Source organism: Euphorbia lathyris, chromosome 9 (assembly GCF_963576675.1).
Source record: "Euphorbia lathyris chromosome 9, ddEupLath1.1, whole genome shotgun sequence".
NCBI classification, from domain to species: domain Eukaryota; kingdom Viridiplantae; phylum Streptophyta; class Magnoliopsida; order Malpighiales; family Euphorbiaceae; genus Euphorbia; species Euphorbia lathyris.
In genome coordinates, this window is record NC_088918.1 from 30,180,447 (window position 1) to 30,198,398 (window position 17,952).

The following is a 17,952-nucleotide window of genomic DNA, read 5'->3' on the forward strand; positions in this document are numbered from 1 at the left end:
TGACATAACAATATAACTATATTTAAAATCTGATTCAATCCAATCATCATCATCATCATCCAATCCATCTATTAAAATTCATATTTCATTAACATGGAAAATAATGGGTAATTTGGGTTTAATTTTACAATGGGACAAAAGTATTTTCATACTATGTATCTTAATAGTTACATATTCTATAAAAAAAAACGTTAAACTAAATAAAATGATAGTTCTGTGTGTTATTTTTCATTATGGGAGCAGATATTTTAAGAAATTTTAATTCTTAAAATTTTCATTTTGATGTGATTTAGGTGTTGTTTTTGTTAAGAGACAGTGTATGAAAGTTCCAAAAAAAGTGATTTGGAAAATAAAAAATGTGTTTTCATGGTAAATATCGTTCTGAATAATTTTAATTCTCGAATATTTTCATTTTGAGATCGTTAACGGTCACTTTGAGGAGTTAATTAAAATTGAGTGACCACCGATGTTAAAAAGTGTAGAGTTTAGTGGCCATACCGTTAAGAATTTAAGTTCTATAACGTTAAAATGGATAACGTTGAGTGGCCATGGGTGTAATTTACCCAAATATATAAAGCTGAATAATGTGATTTTTTTTTTTTTTTTAAACCAGTTAATAATGTGATTGTTTAGCCTGACAGGTGAGACGCACGTGACAAGTCTTCTCCATTTTATTAGCAGCGTTTATGTTTTCTTATCCAAAAAATGTCACTCCTCTCTCCCTTGTTCAACCCATGCTCATTTCCCTCCAGAAACGCCATTGTTTGCGCTGCTGCTACCTCTACACCGGATAGAAAATCACGGAGAAAGAAACAGCAGCAACAGCAACTAGGGAAGAAAGATGATTTTGGACTCTCTTCCACGGTCTCCGCCGCCGAGAAGAGCCTCCGATTCAGTTTCATGGAGGAGCTCATGGAACGGGCGCGAAATAGTGACGCGGTTGGCGTATCGGATGTCATATACGATATGGTTGCTGCCGGGTTGACCCCTGGCCCCCGCTCTTTCCACGGTCTAATTGTAGCTTCCACTCTCAATGGCGACTCTGAAGGCGCGGTAAACTCACATATTCAAAAAAAAAAAAAATCTAAATAATATCTAATTGCTTTTTGATATTTTGGTCTGAATATCGTGTTGCCATATGTAGATGCAATCACTTAGAAGAGAGCTGAGTCAAGGTATTCGGCCTCTTCATGAAACATTACTCGCGCTAATTCGGTTATTCGGCTCAAAAGGCAATGCTACTAAAGGCTTAGAAATGCTTGCTACGATGGAGAAGCTAAAGTATGATATTCGCCTGGCTTGGATAGTTCTTGTTGGTATGCTTCTTTTACCAATTACTGGGTTTTAATTTCTTCAGAAAAGAATGTGTTGATAAGTGAATTCAATGTTTTTACTTTTTGGGGATTAGAGGAGCTTGTTAAGAATAGGTATATGGAAGATGCAAATAGAGTGTTCCTGAAGGGCGCCAAAGAAGGGCTAGATGCTACGGATGAGCTTTATGACCGTTTGATTGAAGAAGATTGTAAAGTTGGGGATCATTCAAACGCCCTAGAAATTGCTTATGAAATGGAGGCAGCTGGGCGTATGGCAACCACTTTTCATTTCAATTGTCTTCTAAGCGTCCAGGTAAGTCGTGTGAATAGCCATCTGTCCAATTTATAGTTGTTAGTCCTGGTAATTAGAGTTGCTATATGAGCATGCCATGACATTGTCATTTTAGCTGTTGCAGTTGGCACCAAAAGTTAAATTAATGCACTATGTTGGACATCAATGTGTTTAAAACATTAAGTTGAGAACTTTAGAATGCTTATTGATCAGTATGATTTTTTATTTTATTTTATTTGTTTTTTGTAATAAAGATGAATTTATTTGTTGCCTATCAGCTGGATGCTTCTGAGAGTTCACATTTTCTTGTATTAACAATTGATTTTTTTTCTCAAGTAAGCTGCTGTTTATTAGCATTTCCACTCTGAAACTCTGATATTTTCTGTTTCTTCATTTAGGCAACTTGCGGGATACCTGAAATAGCTTTTACTACATTTGAGAACATGGAATATGGAGAAGGTTTACTTTCTCTTACCCCGGCATTTTCTTACTTTCGATTCATTATTCTTGTTTTGAAGTATTGTAGGTTGGGAGCAACTTTTCTATGCAAATGGCCTTTTTTTCCTGTTGACATTATAAGAAATGGAATAGCACTTCTGAAGGTGCATTTAAGCAGATATAATGATCTTTTATTTGCTAAACAGCGCTGGAGTGGTCTTATTCTATTAGTAATTTGATTGTCAACGAGGCTATTGCTTGTTGGTATCATTTTTCTATTTTTTTCAGTAATGCATTTCAAATTTGCTACAATGGTGTATTTTTCCCATGAAACTAGTGTGTGCCCATAAAACTGGTGTTTTTATCCTAGATTCAACTTTTAAAGGGCTACTGGAAATCTGTTTTTTTTAATATCGGTTCTGAATAATTAATGGTTTACTAAGATTATAAATTTCAAAACACTGCTACAGTATTGTTGTTGGGTATGTTTCTCTTAATTGACCTACCTTCTTTAGGTTCAGGATTGATAATGCATATTGTTTACATGACAGAATATATGAAACCTGATACTGAGTCATACAATTGGGTGATTCAAGCATATACAAGAGCTGAATCCTATGACAGGTACAATATATTGTGTGTTAATGAGCAAGTCATGACTGTTTCCTAGTCAGTCATTTTATAAATTTGGGTCTATGAGAATTCTCATGTGGAAGGCTATATACAACAAGGCAACCGAGTATAGTCTGTTGGTTTTTAATCATAGTTACATTGTTTGCAAGTATAATTTTCTATTTCTATGTGATCTCTATTTAATTGTTTTGTGGTATTTTCAAATAAAATATAGGGTCCAAGATGTTGCCGAGTTGCTTGGGATGATGGTTGAAGACCATAAACGTCTGCAACCTAACGTGAGAACTTATGCGTAAGTTTCATTTAAAACTTGTATATTGAAGTTGACTGATCTATAACATCCAGTTTTGTTGTGTTTTTTTGGTAAACATGAAAAGAAAACACACACAAAAAAAAAAGACTAAGGCATAATCATCCTCGGGAAGCTAACACCCAAAAGGTCGTCTAACAGCAACTTTCGAACCTCATTTGGCGGGACAGAAAGAACAGAGACTCCGAAGTCAAAATCATGAGCTAGACCAGCCAAAAAATCAGCAACCCGATTCTGCTCTCGGAAAACATGACGAACCCGAACACCCTCAAAATTCCTGATAAGATGCTTAATACCTTTAAAAAGATTTCGACCAATGCAACCAGCAACGCCATCTCCATTAAGAGCATCCACAATCTTAGAATTATCTATTCAATCTCAATCAAATGGTAGCCCTTATTTGAAGCAAGAGAGATACCAGAGAAGAGCCCCCAAAGCTCCGCATCATAGGAGGATCCTTTACCAATCTTCTGACCAAAACCAACCACCCAATCCCCATGATAGTCACGAATGACCCCACCAGCCGAAATGGATCCGTCACTCATCCTCAAGCCATCGGTATTAAGTTTGAGCCACTCCATAGGAGGTCTCACCCAGTGAACATTAGCCTCAACACGAGAAGACCCACAACTGCCTTCCCCCAAGTTATTCCATGCTGCCTGAAAATCATTAACAGTCGAATGGATTACCAATAAAAAATTAGAGGGGATTTCCTCTTTTCTACCAAACACAAAATAATTTCGCCACCGCCACAAAAGCCAGCAGCAAGTGATAAAAGTAATTTGCCAATTATTAATCAAGTTTAGCTCCTTATCCCAGAGACACCAAGAAAACCAATCTAGATCCGGTTTTGCAACGAAGACAGACATTAGGCGAGTCGGAACAAGGTATCGCCATACATCCCTATTATGCTGACAGTCACGGAGCGTGTGAGTTATATTCTCACAACCAAGCACACACCGTGAACAAAGTTCCGTAGAAACCAAGTGTCTACGAAATCTTTCTTGGTTTGTTAAAAGCTTATGGTGAGCAGTCAGCCAAGCGAAACTACGCAATCTTTGCGGAATTCTTAAGGCCCAGATTTTTTCCCAATGACCCGAAACAACACCAACCATAGGTTCACGAACAAGGTCATATGCCGATTTGCAAGAAAATCGCCCAGAATTAGAACCACCCCAGATGCGGACATCAGAATCATCCCCATCCAGGCTAAGTTTAACACTACGAATCCTCAAAAGCCAATCCATATTAAGAAATGGTTCAATCCTATCCCAGTCCCAATCTCCATTACTATTGACATAGTCTGCCACCCTCAAATCAAGAGTAGAAGCATGCGGTTTTGGATTAGCTACATCAATCAGTTTAACATTGTTCACCCAAACATCACTCCAGAACCTCACATCAGTCCCATTTCCAACATTCCATTTAACTCCACTGCAAAATTCCTGGAAAACAAAGTGGAAGCTCTTCCAGAGGAAGGAACAATTCTTAACACGACCAGTCCCTCCAAACACCTCGTCTTTCCTATATTTACCAAGAAGGACTCGTACCCACAAAGCATCAGGCTCTTTCCACATACGCCAAACAAGCTTCATAAAAAGAGCCTTATTATTATCTTTAGCTTTTCTGATACCAGATCCGCCTTCATCTTTAGGCCGACAGACATCACTCCAAGAAATAGGATGAACCTTTCGATTATTATTAGTACCACCCCATAAAAACCGACGATTAAGTTTGTCAAGCTCCTTTAGGACGGGATTAGGAAGAAAGGAGGACTGCATAACATGATTAGAAGTAGAACTAATGACCGATTGGACAAGAGTCATACGACCCGCAAGTGAAAGAGTAGAAACCTTCCACGCAGATAATTTATTGCTCACTGAATCGATAGTTTTATGAAAGGTAGCTTTAGAAACCCGACCACTGAAGAGAGGGACACCAAGATAATTCCCAAGAGAGCTAGTCACAGGGATACCAGTGATGGAACTAAGAGTGTTACAAAGAGAAGAAGACATGTTCTTAGAGCAGAGCATACGAGATTTCTGAATATTAACTTTAAAACAAAAATCACAAGTTTATGGTAAATTATATTTTTGGAGTTGTCCATGTTTTAGGCATTGTTTTCGGGAACATACACAACTTCTAGGTTTCGTTGTTGCATTTCATGTTCTTTAGCGTACAAATGGTGAGTTGCTAATGGAGATTGCTTGACTTAATTTTAGGTTTTCAAGGGTATTTAGTTAGCAAGAGGATGCTTGTACTTTGGAAATGTAAAATGCATTTGTCCCACATTGCTTAGTGTAAACATGAAAGTTCTTAATTGCATAATGATAGAGAACCTTTACATATATATACAATGAGAAAGTATGGGTATGTGTACGAGTATAGGCAAGGACACCCATAATGATACGGAGACCCATACTATTACATGTATAAGGCCCTGTTCTTTTTGACTTAATTTCAGCATAAGTAAGTTCAGTTCAGTTTAGTTCAGTTCAGCAGCATTCAGTTCAGTTAAGTTCAATTAATTTAATTTCAATAATTATTATTATTTATTATAATTATAATTATTTATATATAATTTATAATTTAATAATATTTTATATATAATTTATAATTTAATATTATTTATATATAATTCGTCATTATTTATTATAATTATAATTTTTTATATATAATTTTTTTTTGAAGAAATATACTCCCTCCGTTTCATATTACATGTCTTTTTAGAGAATTGTATAGAAATTAAGGATATTAGAAAAAAGACATTGTTACCCTTTATTTATTGATTCAAATATTTATTTATTCTATAATAAGTCCATTATTCTAATTAATTTCCGTAAACCCGCGTTTTATAGCAGAAAAAAAGATGACTTAACGTGTACTGGTCATATAAAATGACATGTAATATGAAACAAAAAAGAATCTCTAGAAAGACATGTAATATGAAACGGAGGTAGTATAATTTATAATTTAGTGCATCGTTATTTATTATAATTATAATTATTTATATATAATTTTTTTTTTGAAGAAATATATAATTTATAATTTAGTGCATCATTATTTATTATAATTATTTATATATAATGTATTATTCTTTATTTTTATTTTTTTTTTGGTAGAAACAGGAAAGGAAAAAACAAACAAACAAATAACACCTAACATGGGATCAGCCTAGGAAAGCTAACCCCAATCCTATCTTCTAAAAGAAGAGAAGAAAGAAAGATAGGAGGGTCAGAAAGGGTAGTAATGCCTAACATCCCCTCATGCTCAGCCGCCGCCAAGCGATCCGCAACCCGGTTTTGCTCTCTGAAAATGTGGCTGAACTTTAAGAACTCAAAGGAAGAGCAAAGCCTTTTAATAGCTTTGAAAAGGTTACGACTATTAAGACAGATAGCATGATCATCAGAAATCATTTTGATGGCCTCCATGTTATCAGACTCCACAGATAACCTCTTAACGCCCAGACTCTTGGCAAGCTTGATACCAGAGAGAATACCCCAAAGCTTCGCAGAAAAGGAAGAGCCCAACCCCAGATTCTGGATGAATCCAGACAGCCAGGCGCCCCCCGCATCTCTAAGAACACCTCCGGCGGCAATCTTCCCATTTTTAAAGCAGGAGCCATCCGTATTCAGCTTCACCACCCCATCTCTCGGCCTGCTCCAACCAACGAGGTGGACATCTCTTTTCTGGGTGGATCTGGCAAGAGAATCCCCTTTGAAGCTCTCAATAATAATAGAGAGTTTTTTCGAGAAGAACTCAACTAGGTTAGGAATAAAAGCAGTTTTATCCCCAAAAATCTCCTCGTTCCTCCACTTCCAAATTTGGTGACAGATGATAGCAAAGAAAATGTCACCATGCTCCATGTAAGCCAGTAATTTCCCACTCACACCATCAGAGAACCAGTCATTTATATATAATCCATAATTATTTATTATAATTATAATTACTTATATATAATTTATAATTTATTATATATAATTTATCATTTTTTATTATAATTATAATTATATATATATAAAATATATCATTATATATATAATTTACTATAATTATAATTATTTGGTGTAGTTAAGTTCAGTTCAGTATCATTCAGTTAAGTTAATTTAATTTAATTTCAGTCAAAAAGAACAGGGCCTAAGTTGTTTGTAGGTGTTTCAATAATTCCGTAACACTCTCCTCAAGCTGGAGCATAGATATTTATCATGTCCAATTTGTTACAAATATAATTTACCCGAACTCCATTTAAGGCTTTAGCGAAAATATCTCCAAGTTGCTCCATCCGTCAAGACATAGGCTGTTGAGATGATATTTTGTTTCAATTTTTGCGGACCAAGTGACAATCTATTTCAATATGTTTGGTTCGTAAATGAAATACTGGATTAGAGGCAATGCAAAGTGCTGCTTGGTTCAGACACGAGATGGCAAATCCATATAATTTAATAAACTGGTTGGGACATACTTCGATACTCAGATTTTGTACTAGAGCGAGATACAATACAACATTTTGTTTCTTGCTCTTCTAGGAAACTAAATTTCCTCCAACAAAAACACAGTAGCCCGTACTATATCTTCTAGTCTTTCGATTATTTTCCACCAATCACCTATGTTCCTCAGGATCTTCAAGTAACTCGTCATTTGACGTGAGATGCAAATTTGGGGTCATTGGTGCACTGCATGGCTCCGCACCTCATTTTCTTGTTTCTGCCAACAAATCAATGACATATTTTCTTTGAAACAGGAAGATTCTTTTCTTGTTTCTTGATACCTCAACGCCCATGAAGTACCTTAGAGCTTTTGGGTCTTCGGTATGAAATTGATAGTATTGAAGGTTTTTAGAGATGAGATCCCTCAAATGTCTTCCTGTAATAACAATATCGTCTACGTTGACCACAAGAAGAATTGTACTCAATGTAGAGTGTTAATAAAACAACAAAACGACTACACTTACACTTTTTCATCCCTAACTTCTCAACTGCTTGACTATTCTTTTTGAACCATGCCCGAGTACTTTGTTTCAAGCCATATAAAGATTTTTTGGAGACGACATACCTTTCCATACTTCTAAGCAACAAACCCTGGTGTTTTCTTCATATAAACTTCTTCTTGAAGATCCCCGTGTAAGAAGGCATTTTTTATATTTAGGTGATGTAAGAGTCAATTAGAACTGGCCGCCATTGAGATAAAAAGTCGAATAAAAGTCATCTTAGCAACCGGAGGTAAAGTTTCAGAATAATCAACCCCATAGGTCTGGGCATTACCCCTTTTGCAACGAGACAGGCTTTTAAACGAGCCACAGATCCATCAAAATTTACCTGTTTGTACGGTGAACCCGCTCCAATGCCTAAGTCAGTTTTTGTGGAAAAGATTGGAGGATGATCACAATCAGTAAAAAGGATGGTCACAAGTAAACAAAACTATAATGCAAGCTGAATGTAAAAATGAATGAATTTGTTTACCTCGAGCTTACTCTATTTATATTGAGTTGTAGAAGACGGTTACAGATTGTGGAACAGGGTGGGCCACGTGTCTCTTGTTGATAGGAGGGAGTGAGCCTAGATATTGGGGCCCGATATCTCTTAAAGCCACTTGGCCCATGATTTCCAGGATCTGGTGTGATTATGGTAACGATTGGATCCTTGACTGGGTCTGGTGAGGCTTCCTGAGTCAAGCTTTTGGCATGTCATTGTTTTGTTGTATTTAGCTTGAGGAGATGCTATGTCTTCTATCTTTTGAAAGTAGGTTCAGGCTTTTGCAATGCCATGTGACAAAGTTAAATTTGCCTGATATCACTCTAAGTATTCATTTCTTCTATCATTCCATTGCGCTAGCCAGGATGTGCTAAGGCCTCCGAGAGGGGTTTTGGAGTAGTAGTTGAGTCAGGGGAAGCAATAAAGGAATGTAAAGTAGAATACAAGTTATCATATGAAACAAAAGCAGAAATAGGGTAAGTTCATGAACCTTTACGTTTGCGTAGTACAGTAGGAAGATCAGAGTCATCTTGACTTGTTTCAAAAGTTGGATTAGATGGCCAAACAAATATTGGTACTTGACCAAAAGCGTGAGGATTTCGACGTTGCAAATACACCTGACAGCTTAGGTGGTTGTGTGGGCACAAACTGTGGAGTTTGGTGGATTTCATAGACTAACACACTATCAATATCATCGCCATATGTCGGATGATGTGGGATAGAACAAAAGATGCTCCATAAACATGACATCAAAAGATATAAGATACTTATTCAAAGAGGGGTAAAAGCATCGATACCCTTTCTGAGGACAAGAGTAACCCAGAAAGACACATTTGGAGGGCTTTAGTGTCGAGTTTAATGACTTGTAGTCGGACGGACAAAACAAGTATTTCCAAAAATTTGTGGAGAAATAGGAAACAATGGTCTATTAGGAAAAAATGTACCATAAGGAGCCTCACCCTCTAAGATTGATGAAGATATTCAGTTGATAGGAAAACAAGTTGTCAAAACTGCATCAGCCCAAAAGTGTTTAGGAACATGGGTCTCGAATTAAAGAGCTTTGACTGTTTCAAGAAGATGACGATTTTGAGGTGGTGTATCAACACAGGAAGATTAGTGAAAGAATACCATTGTGGAGCATGAAAGTTTGGAATGGTCCAGAAAAGTATTCTTTAGTATTGTCACTTTTTAATGGGGTAAATTATATACGAGGTATACAACCTTAGTTAGTAGTGACCTCCCACTAAAATGCACACGTGGAGAGGAGCATTTGGAGAAAGGCGGCATGTGTGGAGCATGTGCAAGGAATCCAGTCATTGGATTTTGGAGAAGGGCTAATCGAGCACCTTTACATTCTTTCTAGGGAGGTGGTGAGTCAAAACAATGTCCCGAAAGGGGTATCTAAAGAAACCCTAGAACTAACTGACCGAATAACCTGAGATTCTTAACTCAGGCAACAACAACAAAAAAAGAGAGAGAGAGAGAGAGAAACTCAAAAACAATGAGCTCTCATACCATGTTGAACTAGAGAGGGTGGGAAAATGTAGTATATTTTTTATTATGAATAGTTACACATATATAGACATGAGATTTTATTCTAAACTAGGAAAGAAATAATTTTACTTTAATCTAATCCCTATGATCAAGGTATACAGTCTGTGCAATCTGTAACACTATCTAACTATTGTAGTTCCGCTGTTTGAAAAATCTCCCAATCCATGAGAGTTGAACTAAAGCTGCCCTTAGGAGGTCCTTACGTTAGTGCACATTCTAAAGGACAACCTGCACCTAAACCTGAAGGGTTGTGATAACTAACTGCACCAAGTTAAATACTCAGGATTTATGTTAACAAAATTCAAAAATATTAATGCCAAGTTCTGGTGCTACTGTTCTGGCCTAGCTATTTCTTGATCATTGTATTTATATTGTCTTTGCTTTTGCATCTTGCATTTTGGTAATGTCTGTATGCTTCTTATAACCTATGATACCAACATTTTTTTTCTTTTTGTAATATAAGGCAAAAAGGCCAACAACCAAAAACAGAGCAAGTGATCAAAAGATAAAACTATCAAATATTAAGCAGAACGTCTTAATCTGCAGGAGACACCAAATATTCTTTCCAAACGTTAGAAATCCCCAAGTTGCAGTGAGCTAGCCAATCTGCACAAGCATTGCAACTCCTCTCTACATGCTGGATTGTCACCCTGCAATCTTAATTCAACATCTCCAAAATTTATCTCTCAATAGAGCAACACAAGGAGTTGAGGGTTGAGATTGGGGTTTCATATTTGGTTAGGGGCCTTTTGGAAGTTTATATTTTTTGTTAGTGCTCTTGCATATTGTCTTACCAAAGGGAAGATAACAAATAGATGCGCACTGGTTGTGACAATTACTTTGCCAAGCAGCTACCTTTATATCCTAATTTAATATTTGGGAAGATAAATATAGAGTTGTAAAGTGGAAAATCTTCACTGAATGAGTTTCTTTTCTGGAGAATGGGTCATTGGACTGCCTGCTATACCCTCAAAAGTTGGTTTGCAAGAACTTAGGTTTGATACCATTGGTTCTTGTTTCTTTCATGATCATTGTTATAGATGTGTAATTTCCATAGCATTGTATATTCATTTTCTGTTCTTGTGATATACAACATTGACTACATATGCGTTCAGGTTATTGGTGGAGTGCTTTACCAAGTACTGTGTAGTACGTGAAGCTATTAGGCATTTTCGTGGACTGAGAAACTTTGAAGGAGGGATGAAGGTATTACATTGTGAAGGGAAGTTTGGAGATCCACTCTCTTTATATCTTCGGGCATTATGCCGTGAAGGTATTTATCTAAAAATATATGTATGCTTAATTTCTTTTATCATAAATAATTGCATATTCCAATCTCTCTCTCTCTCTCTCTCTCATTCTCTTTTTTCACAATTTGCAATTTTGTTATATGATTCAGATGCATGTAATGAAGGTTATGCTTTAAAAACAACTTTAGATATGTGTTTATTTATGTGATGATGCAACAAAATAAATAAAAAACAACCAAACCATATCCCCAACTAGTTCGAATTGGAGATTTGTGTGATGATGATATTTTTAGATTTCTTTTCCAATGAAAGCAGCGGAGTTTTGCAAATATGTATAAAATGGTTTACTTCACTTTGGAATGATGGAGGTTTGGAAGTCTTTAATAACATTCTTGCATTGTTTTTTATGTAATTCAAAAGAGCTTCAGCATATAACTCCAATTTGCAGTTTACTGGGTTTCCATCTTGTTAATTATCTGGAAGACTTTATTGTTGTTATTATTATTATTATTATTATCTCTGGTATGTGTTTGGATTCCTCAACGTAAATGAAGTTATAAATGGTATACTTGCTTGATTCAGGTAGGATTATTGAGTTGCTAGAAGCTTTAGATGCTATGGGCAGAGATAATCAACCTATTCCACCAAGAGCCATGATATTAAGCAGAAAATATCGGACATTGGTTAGTTCATGGATTGAACCATTGCAAGAAGAGGCTGAACTTGGATACGAAATTGATTATGTTGCTAGGTGTGCTCAAACATAAAGCAACTAATGCTATTCCTTGGTGTATTTCTGATTTTGCTATATTCTTTTTGATACATTAATTGTGTGTTCTTGTGTATGGATGGGGGAGTTTTGGGTTTTGCACCCACTATCCTGGGGCTTCTTTCGCAAGTCCTTTCAATCCATCTAGTGATGGATTGGTCGTTATTTCGCTTGATATGTTTATGTACTTTCATGCAAACTTGTATGTTGCATGCATAACTTAAGCATACTTGTTGACAATCACACCTAGTGTTTAACAAGCACAACACTGCAATTTATGTAGAGCTGCTTTCAATCATTTAATACCTCTATTCTTTTTATTACAAAAACAGATACATTGAAGAGGGTGGCCTTACTGGTGAGCGAAAGCGATGGGTACCTCGGAGGGGAAAAACTCCTTTAGATCCTGATGCTGATGGCTTTATATATTCAAATCCTATGGAGACCTCATTTAAGCAAAGATGCCTTGAAGATTGGAAGACGCACCATCGGAAGCTTTTGAAGACCTTACGTAATGAAGGACTTGCAGTTCTGGGGGATGCATCTGAATCTGATTATTTAAGAGTTGTAGAGAGATTGAAGAACATAATGAAGGGTCCTGACCAGAATGTTCTAAAGCCTAAGGCTGCCAGTAAGATGTTAGTATCTGAATTGAAGGAAGAGTTAGAAGCACAAGGTCTACCAATTGACGGAACTAGAAATGTTCTTTACCAGCGAGTACAAAAAGCAAGGAGAATAAATCGGTCTCGTGGTCGTCCCCTTTGGGTTCCTCCTGTGGAGGAGGAAGAAGAAGAGGTTAGACATTCATTAGAATGTTCTTTTTTGTTTACCATATTACATATCCAGGAATTATGAGAAAATTAATCTTCTCTTTCATTTCTTCGATTCATGGACTCAGAGATTATGTCAGTGCCACTCTCCTTTCAGTTTCAACAGTATGTTCTCTCATTACATGATAAACTTGTTCTGTCTGGTAGGTTGATGAAGAGCTGGATGAACTAATTTCGCGGATAAAGCTGCAAGAAGGAAATACAGAGTTCTGGAAGCGTCGGTTTCTTGGAGAAGGCATGGATGTTAATTATATTAACCCTATGAACATGGGTCAATCTGAACTTCCAGATGTGTTGGATGATGCTGATGTCATAGATGTTGAACTTGAAAAAGATGCTGAAGATGAGGAAGCTGAGGAAGCTGATGACGAAGATGAAGGGGAAGTAGAAGTAGAAGTGGAACAAACCGAGAGTCAAGATGGTGACAGGGTTGTTAAGGTCAAGGAAGTTGAAAAGAAGAAGCCTCTTCAAATGATTGGTGTGCAATTACTCAAGGATTCAATTCAAATACCTTCAAGATCAAAAAAATCAAGAAGAAGAGCTCGAGCATCAGTGGACGTATGAAAATCCCTTGCATTTTTTTTCGTCTTTATATGTGGTGCAACAGCTCTCAAATTCATGAAGTTAGCTATTTTTTTAAGTTAGTCCTTCTGTGAGGAGACTAAGTTTCTTAAATTGGTCCTTGCATTATACAACTGAAATCGTCAAATTTAATTGAAGTGTGCTCATTCTTGCAAGGCTTTGATGCATGGCATCACTTGCTTGGCAGACTTATTGCCCAAATCCACAGTGGATTTAGTCCTGACATTATTTTGCAATGCTAACAACCAATGCCATGATAAACATGTAATCTTTTTGCTTGTGGATGTAGGATGATGCCGACGACGACTGGTTTCCTCTAGATATATTCGAAGCTTTCAAGGAGCTAAGGGAAAGAAAAGTTTTCGATGTAGAAGACATGTACACGATAGCTGATGCTTGGGGTTGGACATGGGAGAAAGATATAAAAAACAGGCCCCCACTGAAATGGTCACAAGAACTAGAAGTTGAGTTAGCTGTCAAACTAATGCTGAAGGCATGTCATTCTACCTTTTCCTTGTTTATGTTTCTGTCTTCCCCCATGCTGAAAGTGTTCTTAATACATGCTCATTATGATATGCATAAATTATTCTTGTCATTTGTCTTTAGTCTCTTCCCATTCAAAGAAATACTGGATTATTTTTCAGGTGATAGACTTGGGTGGAACACCCACAATTGGTGATTGCGCGGTCATATTGCGTGCAGCAGTAAGGGCTCCAATGCCTTCAGCTTTCTTGAAGATCTTGCAGACAACACATAGTCTAGGTTACAAATTTGGAAGGTAAGATCCTGTAGATCGGTTGTCGTGTCATCTGACGGGTTTGTTAGATGAAGTTTCTTACTATGTTCTTTTGGTGCAGTCCTCTTTATGATGAAGTAATATCCTTGTGTCTTGACCTTGGGGAACTGGATGCTGCAATTGGTATAGTTGCAGACATGGAGACTACTGGAATCACCGTCCCGGATGAGACCCTAGACCGGGTGATTTCTGCAAGACAGGCAGCAGACAACCCCGTTGATGAGAAATCACCATAGCTACAAATGTTGTAGAAGTTGAGTTAGTGTAAGATAATTTTCTCTTTCTATATTTTATGCAGTTAGTGCAAAAAAAGGGAGGGTTAAATTTTGGGCACCAAATTTTGTTGAACTATAGGTCAAAATGGGTCTTGAATCAGTTTAGTTGAAATTAAAAGTTGAGTATAAATTCCGTCTTAAACTCGGCTACTTTTGAGGCGGTAGCTTATTTGGCACTACAAATTGAAGGGTGAAGCAAGCCAGTTATATGATTAACCAATTGAAGGTGAAGCAAGCGAGTTATATGATTAACCAAATGATGGGGCGGTGCATGGGACCACCCTCGCGTTGGTTTGTATTCATTATTATGGCTATTACTCAAATTCGGATTCAGCTTATAATCATTGTTTCATTTTTACCAAAATGAGTTCTTTTTAACAAGAAAATATCAATACAATGTCCGGTAAATACAAATGTTCTCTTGTCTTTCTTGGAGTGTTAATATTCTAATTCGGATTAATTTGGGAAGCAAAATTCAACTTAAGAGTATAGGTTGAAACTCATTATGTAATCACCAAAGGAGAATAAAGAGATTTCCTTAATTAACAATACAAAAAAAAAAGTTAATTTGCTGGTGTACTTGCACAAAATGTAAAACCAAAGAAAAACGTTAAGTGAAAAAGATTTGCGCTTTCTGTAACTTAGAAATGAGAATTATTGATGGAAAATTTACATTCACATTCCATTTTTAAAAAATATCTACAACTGTATCAGAAAATAATTTGAATTTTATTAAATTAAAAAACCATCATTTTCTTTAATCAATTCATCGTATCAATTCTTAAAAAAATGAATTTTGAAATTTATAACTACACGGTTACTATGTGACATTTTTCAAATATGTTTTAATATTTTTAATATATTATTAATTAAATTATCCATATTAATTAAACTAAAATTATTAATAGTTTTATGTAAAAGACTCATTATTGATCCATATGAACTCAGGCCTATAAAGAGGATATAATTGACAATTTTACACTTTTTTTTTTTTTCTGGTTAGTGATCTTTTTCATGACGTATAGAGAAAATAGCTTTGAACATCATATTTGTATATAAAAAAAAAAGCTTTTAGAGATATTATTGTGATCTTGAAGCCTATGTTAGGAGCTGCTCCTTACTCTTATAGGGAGAAATCTAGTCACATAGAAGAGAAAAGGAAAATTATACCTACAATAGATTTCCAACAAATATCAATGCTAGAGAAATAGTAAAATACACCTGAGTTTCATCTCATTTTTAGCATTTGCTTATAGGAAGGAAGAATAAGATGGAGTTAATATAATTAACTGATATAACTAATATAGGTGAATGTTTCAATTTGTGAAAGATGAAGGATTACGTAGAGAAAATAAAATAATGAAATGAAAGAGAATTTATTATCTGATTTTTTTGTTTTAATTTTAATAATTAATATCAATTAATATAGGACAATGTTTCAATTTGAGAAATGTGAAAGGACTTCGTAGAGAAGATAAAATGAAAAAGAATTTATTGTCTAATTTTTTTTTTCTTTTAATAATTATAAAATATATCTTTTTTATCTATATTTTGGTGTGTCACTATTTTTGATGATGTGTCAATTTTTAGTAAAGCTCCGAGTCAATTTTTAGTAAAGCTCCGAGAGTCTGTAAAAAGTTAAGTGATCTTTCAGGTATTCCTCTTACTGATTCTCTTGGGAAGTATCTGGGCATTCCCCTCCACAGTGAGAGAGTGTCTAAAGTTTCCTTTAAAGATACTTTGGACAAAGCTAATATGAAGTGTGCCACATGGAAAGCCAAGACTCTTTCTCTCGCTGGCCGCCTCACGTTAATTCAATCAGTTAATTGTGCAGCTCCCAATCACATTATGCAGGCTTGTTAGCTTCCGGGTCCTGTTCTTAATGATCTTGATAAGATCAACCGTAGGTTCCTGTGGGGGGAAGCTGCAGAGGGAAGAAAGATCCATCTAGTGCCTTGGAGTGAGGTTTGTCAGCCGAAAGATTGTGGTGGTCTGGGCATTAGGAAAGCGAAGGATAATAATAAAGTTTTATTAATGAAACTCCTTTGGTGTATGTGGCAATGCCCCTCCTCTCTTTGGGTTCGCCTTCTCTGTGGTAAGTATAGGAAAGACAAAATCTTCGGGGACCCTAAGGAGAGAGTTGTCAATTGTTCCTTCCTCTAGAAAGGGTGGGTAATGGTAAGACCATCAGCTTCTGGTTTGACACCTGGATTGGGGATCAACCGTTAATTGATGTTTGTAGCTCCCCCCACCTAGCGACATCTGTAACTGGAGGATTGCAGATGTAGTGGACTCTGAGGGGGACTGGATCTAGTCAAAGTTTGATACCTTCTTTAGCCTGGAGACTCTCCTTAGAATTCGGGGAGTGAAGATTAGTAATCAAGAGGAGGACATGGATAGGTATTGCTGGGCGCTGACTAATAATGGAGTTTATTCTTGCAAGTCTGCCTTTGAAGCGTCTACCCTCAACAGATCCGATCCTCCCTCGGATATTTGGAAATCCATTTGGGCCCTCAAAGTCCTTTACCGTATTAGAAGTTTCCTGTGGCTGGGAGTTAAGGACAGGTTGCTTACTAATTCGGATAGGCATAGACGGCATTTGGCGGACTCAGGAGCTTGCAGTAGATGCAGAGGCCATGTTGAATCCTTGTGCCATGCTCTTAAGGATTGCTCTAAGAGTAAAGAGGTTTGGAAGAAAATTCTCCCACACCATATTCTCGCTTCCTTCCTGACCCACTCTGAGTATGACTGGTTCTCTGATGGTATTAGTGGGAAATTAATGACTTACATGGAGCATGAGGACATTTTCTTTGCTATCATCTGTCACCAAGTCTGGAAGTGGAGAAACGAGCAGATTTTTGGTAATAAAACTGTTTTTATTCCAAACTTAGCTGAGTTCTTCTCGAAAAAACTCTCTACTATTATTGAGAGTCTCAAAGGGGATTCCCTTGCCAGGTCTGCCCAGGAAAGTGATGTCCATCTCGTGGGATGGAGCAGGCCGAGAGAGGGGGTTGTAAAATTGAATACGGATGGCTCCTGCCTTATCAATGGTAAGATTGCTGCCGGATGTGTTCTTAGAGATGCGGGGGGCGCCTGGCTCTCTGGGTTCACCTAGAATCTGGGGTTGGGCTCCTCCTTCTCTACGGAGCTCTGGGGTATTCTCTCTGGTATCAAGCTTGCTAAAAGCCTGGGCGTTAAGAGGCTATCTGTGGAGTCTGATAATATGGAGGCCATCAAAATGATTTCTGAGAATCATGTTATTGGTCTTAATAGCCGCAACCTTATTAAAGCTATTAAAAGGCTTTGCTCTTCCTTTGAGATCTTAAAGTTCAGTCACATTTTCAGAGAGCAGAACCATGTTGCGGATCGTTTGGCTGCGGCTGGCCATGAGGGGATGTTAGGTGTTACTACCCTTTCTGATCCCCTTACCTTTCTCTCT

At 36.8% G+C, this 17,952-nt stretch overlaps 1 protein-coding gene across 1 annotated transcript; it reads left to right on the forward strand.

Annotated features, from left to right (window-relative positions):
* Positions 1 to 673: 673 nt before the first annotated feature.
* On the forward strand, positions 674 to 14,655 carry LOC136206126 (uncharacterized). Its single transcript, XM_065997056.1, has 13 exons — positions 674 to 1,053; positions 1,145 to 1,316; positions 1,409 to 1,626; positions 2,004 to 2,064; positions 2,595 to 2,667; positions 2,891 to 2,968; positions 11,127 to 11,284; positions 11,844 to 12,012; positions 12,363 to 12,825; positions 13,008 to 13,418; positions 13,732 to 13,935; positions 14,087 to 14,220; positions 14,300 to 14,655. The coding sequence occupies exons 1-13, from the start codon at positions 706 to 708 to the stop codon at positions 14,472 to 14,474; spliced, it is 2,664 nt and encodes an 887-aa protein (XP_065853128.1). The 5' UTR covers positions 674 to 705; the 3' UTR covers positions 14,475 to 14,655.
* The last annotated feature ends 3,297 nt before the right edge of the window (positions 14,656 to 17,952 follow it).

Bases quoted from the DNA above. Each gene is read 5' to 3' on its own strand.
- LOC136206126 (XM_065997056.1), top strand. From the start codon at position 706: ATGTCACTCCTCTCTCCCTTGTTCAACCCATGCTCATTTCCCTCCAGA. The intron at 2,668-2,890 runs GTACAATATATT...AATAAAATATAG, and splicing joins AGAGCTGAATCCTATGACAG to GGTCCAAGATGTTGCCGAGT. The intron at 14,221-14,299 runs GTAAGATCCTGT...CTTTTGGTGCAG, and splicing joins CTAGGTTACAAATTTGGAAG to TCCTCTTTATGATGAAGTAA.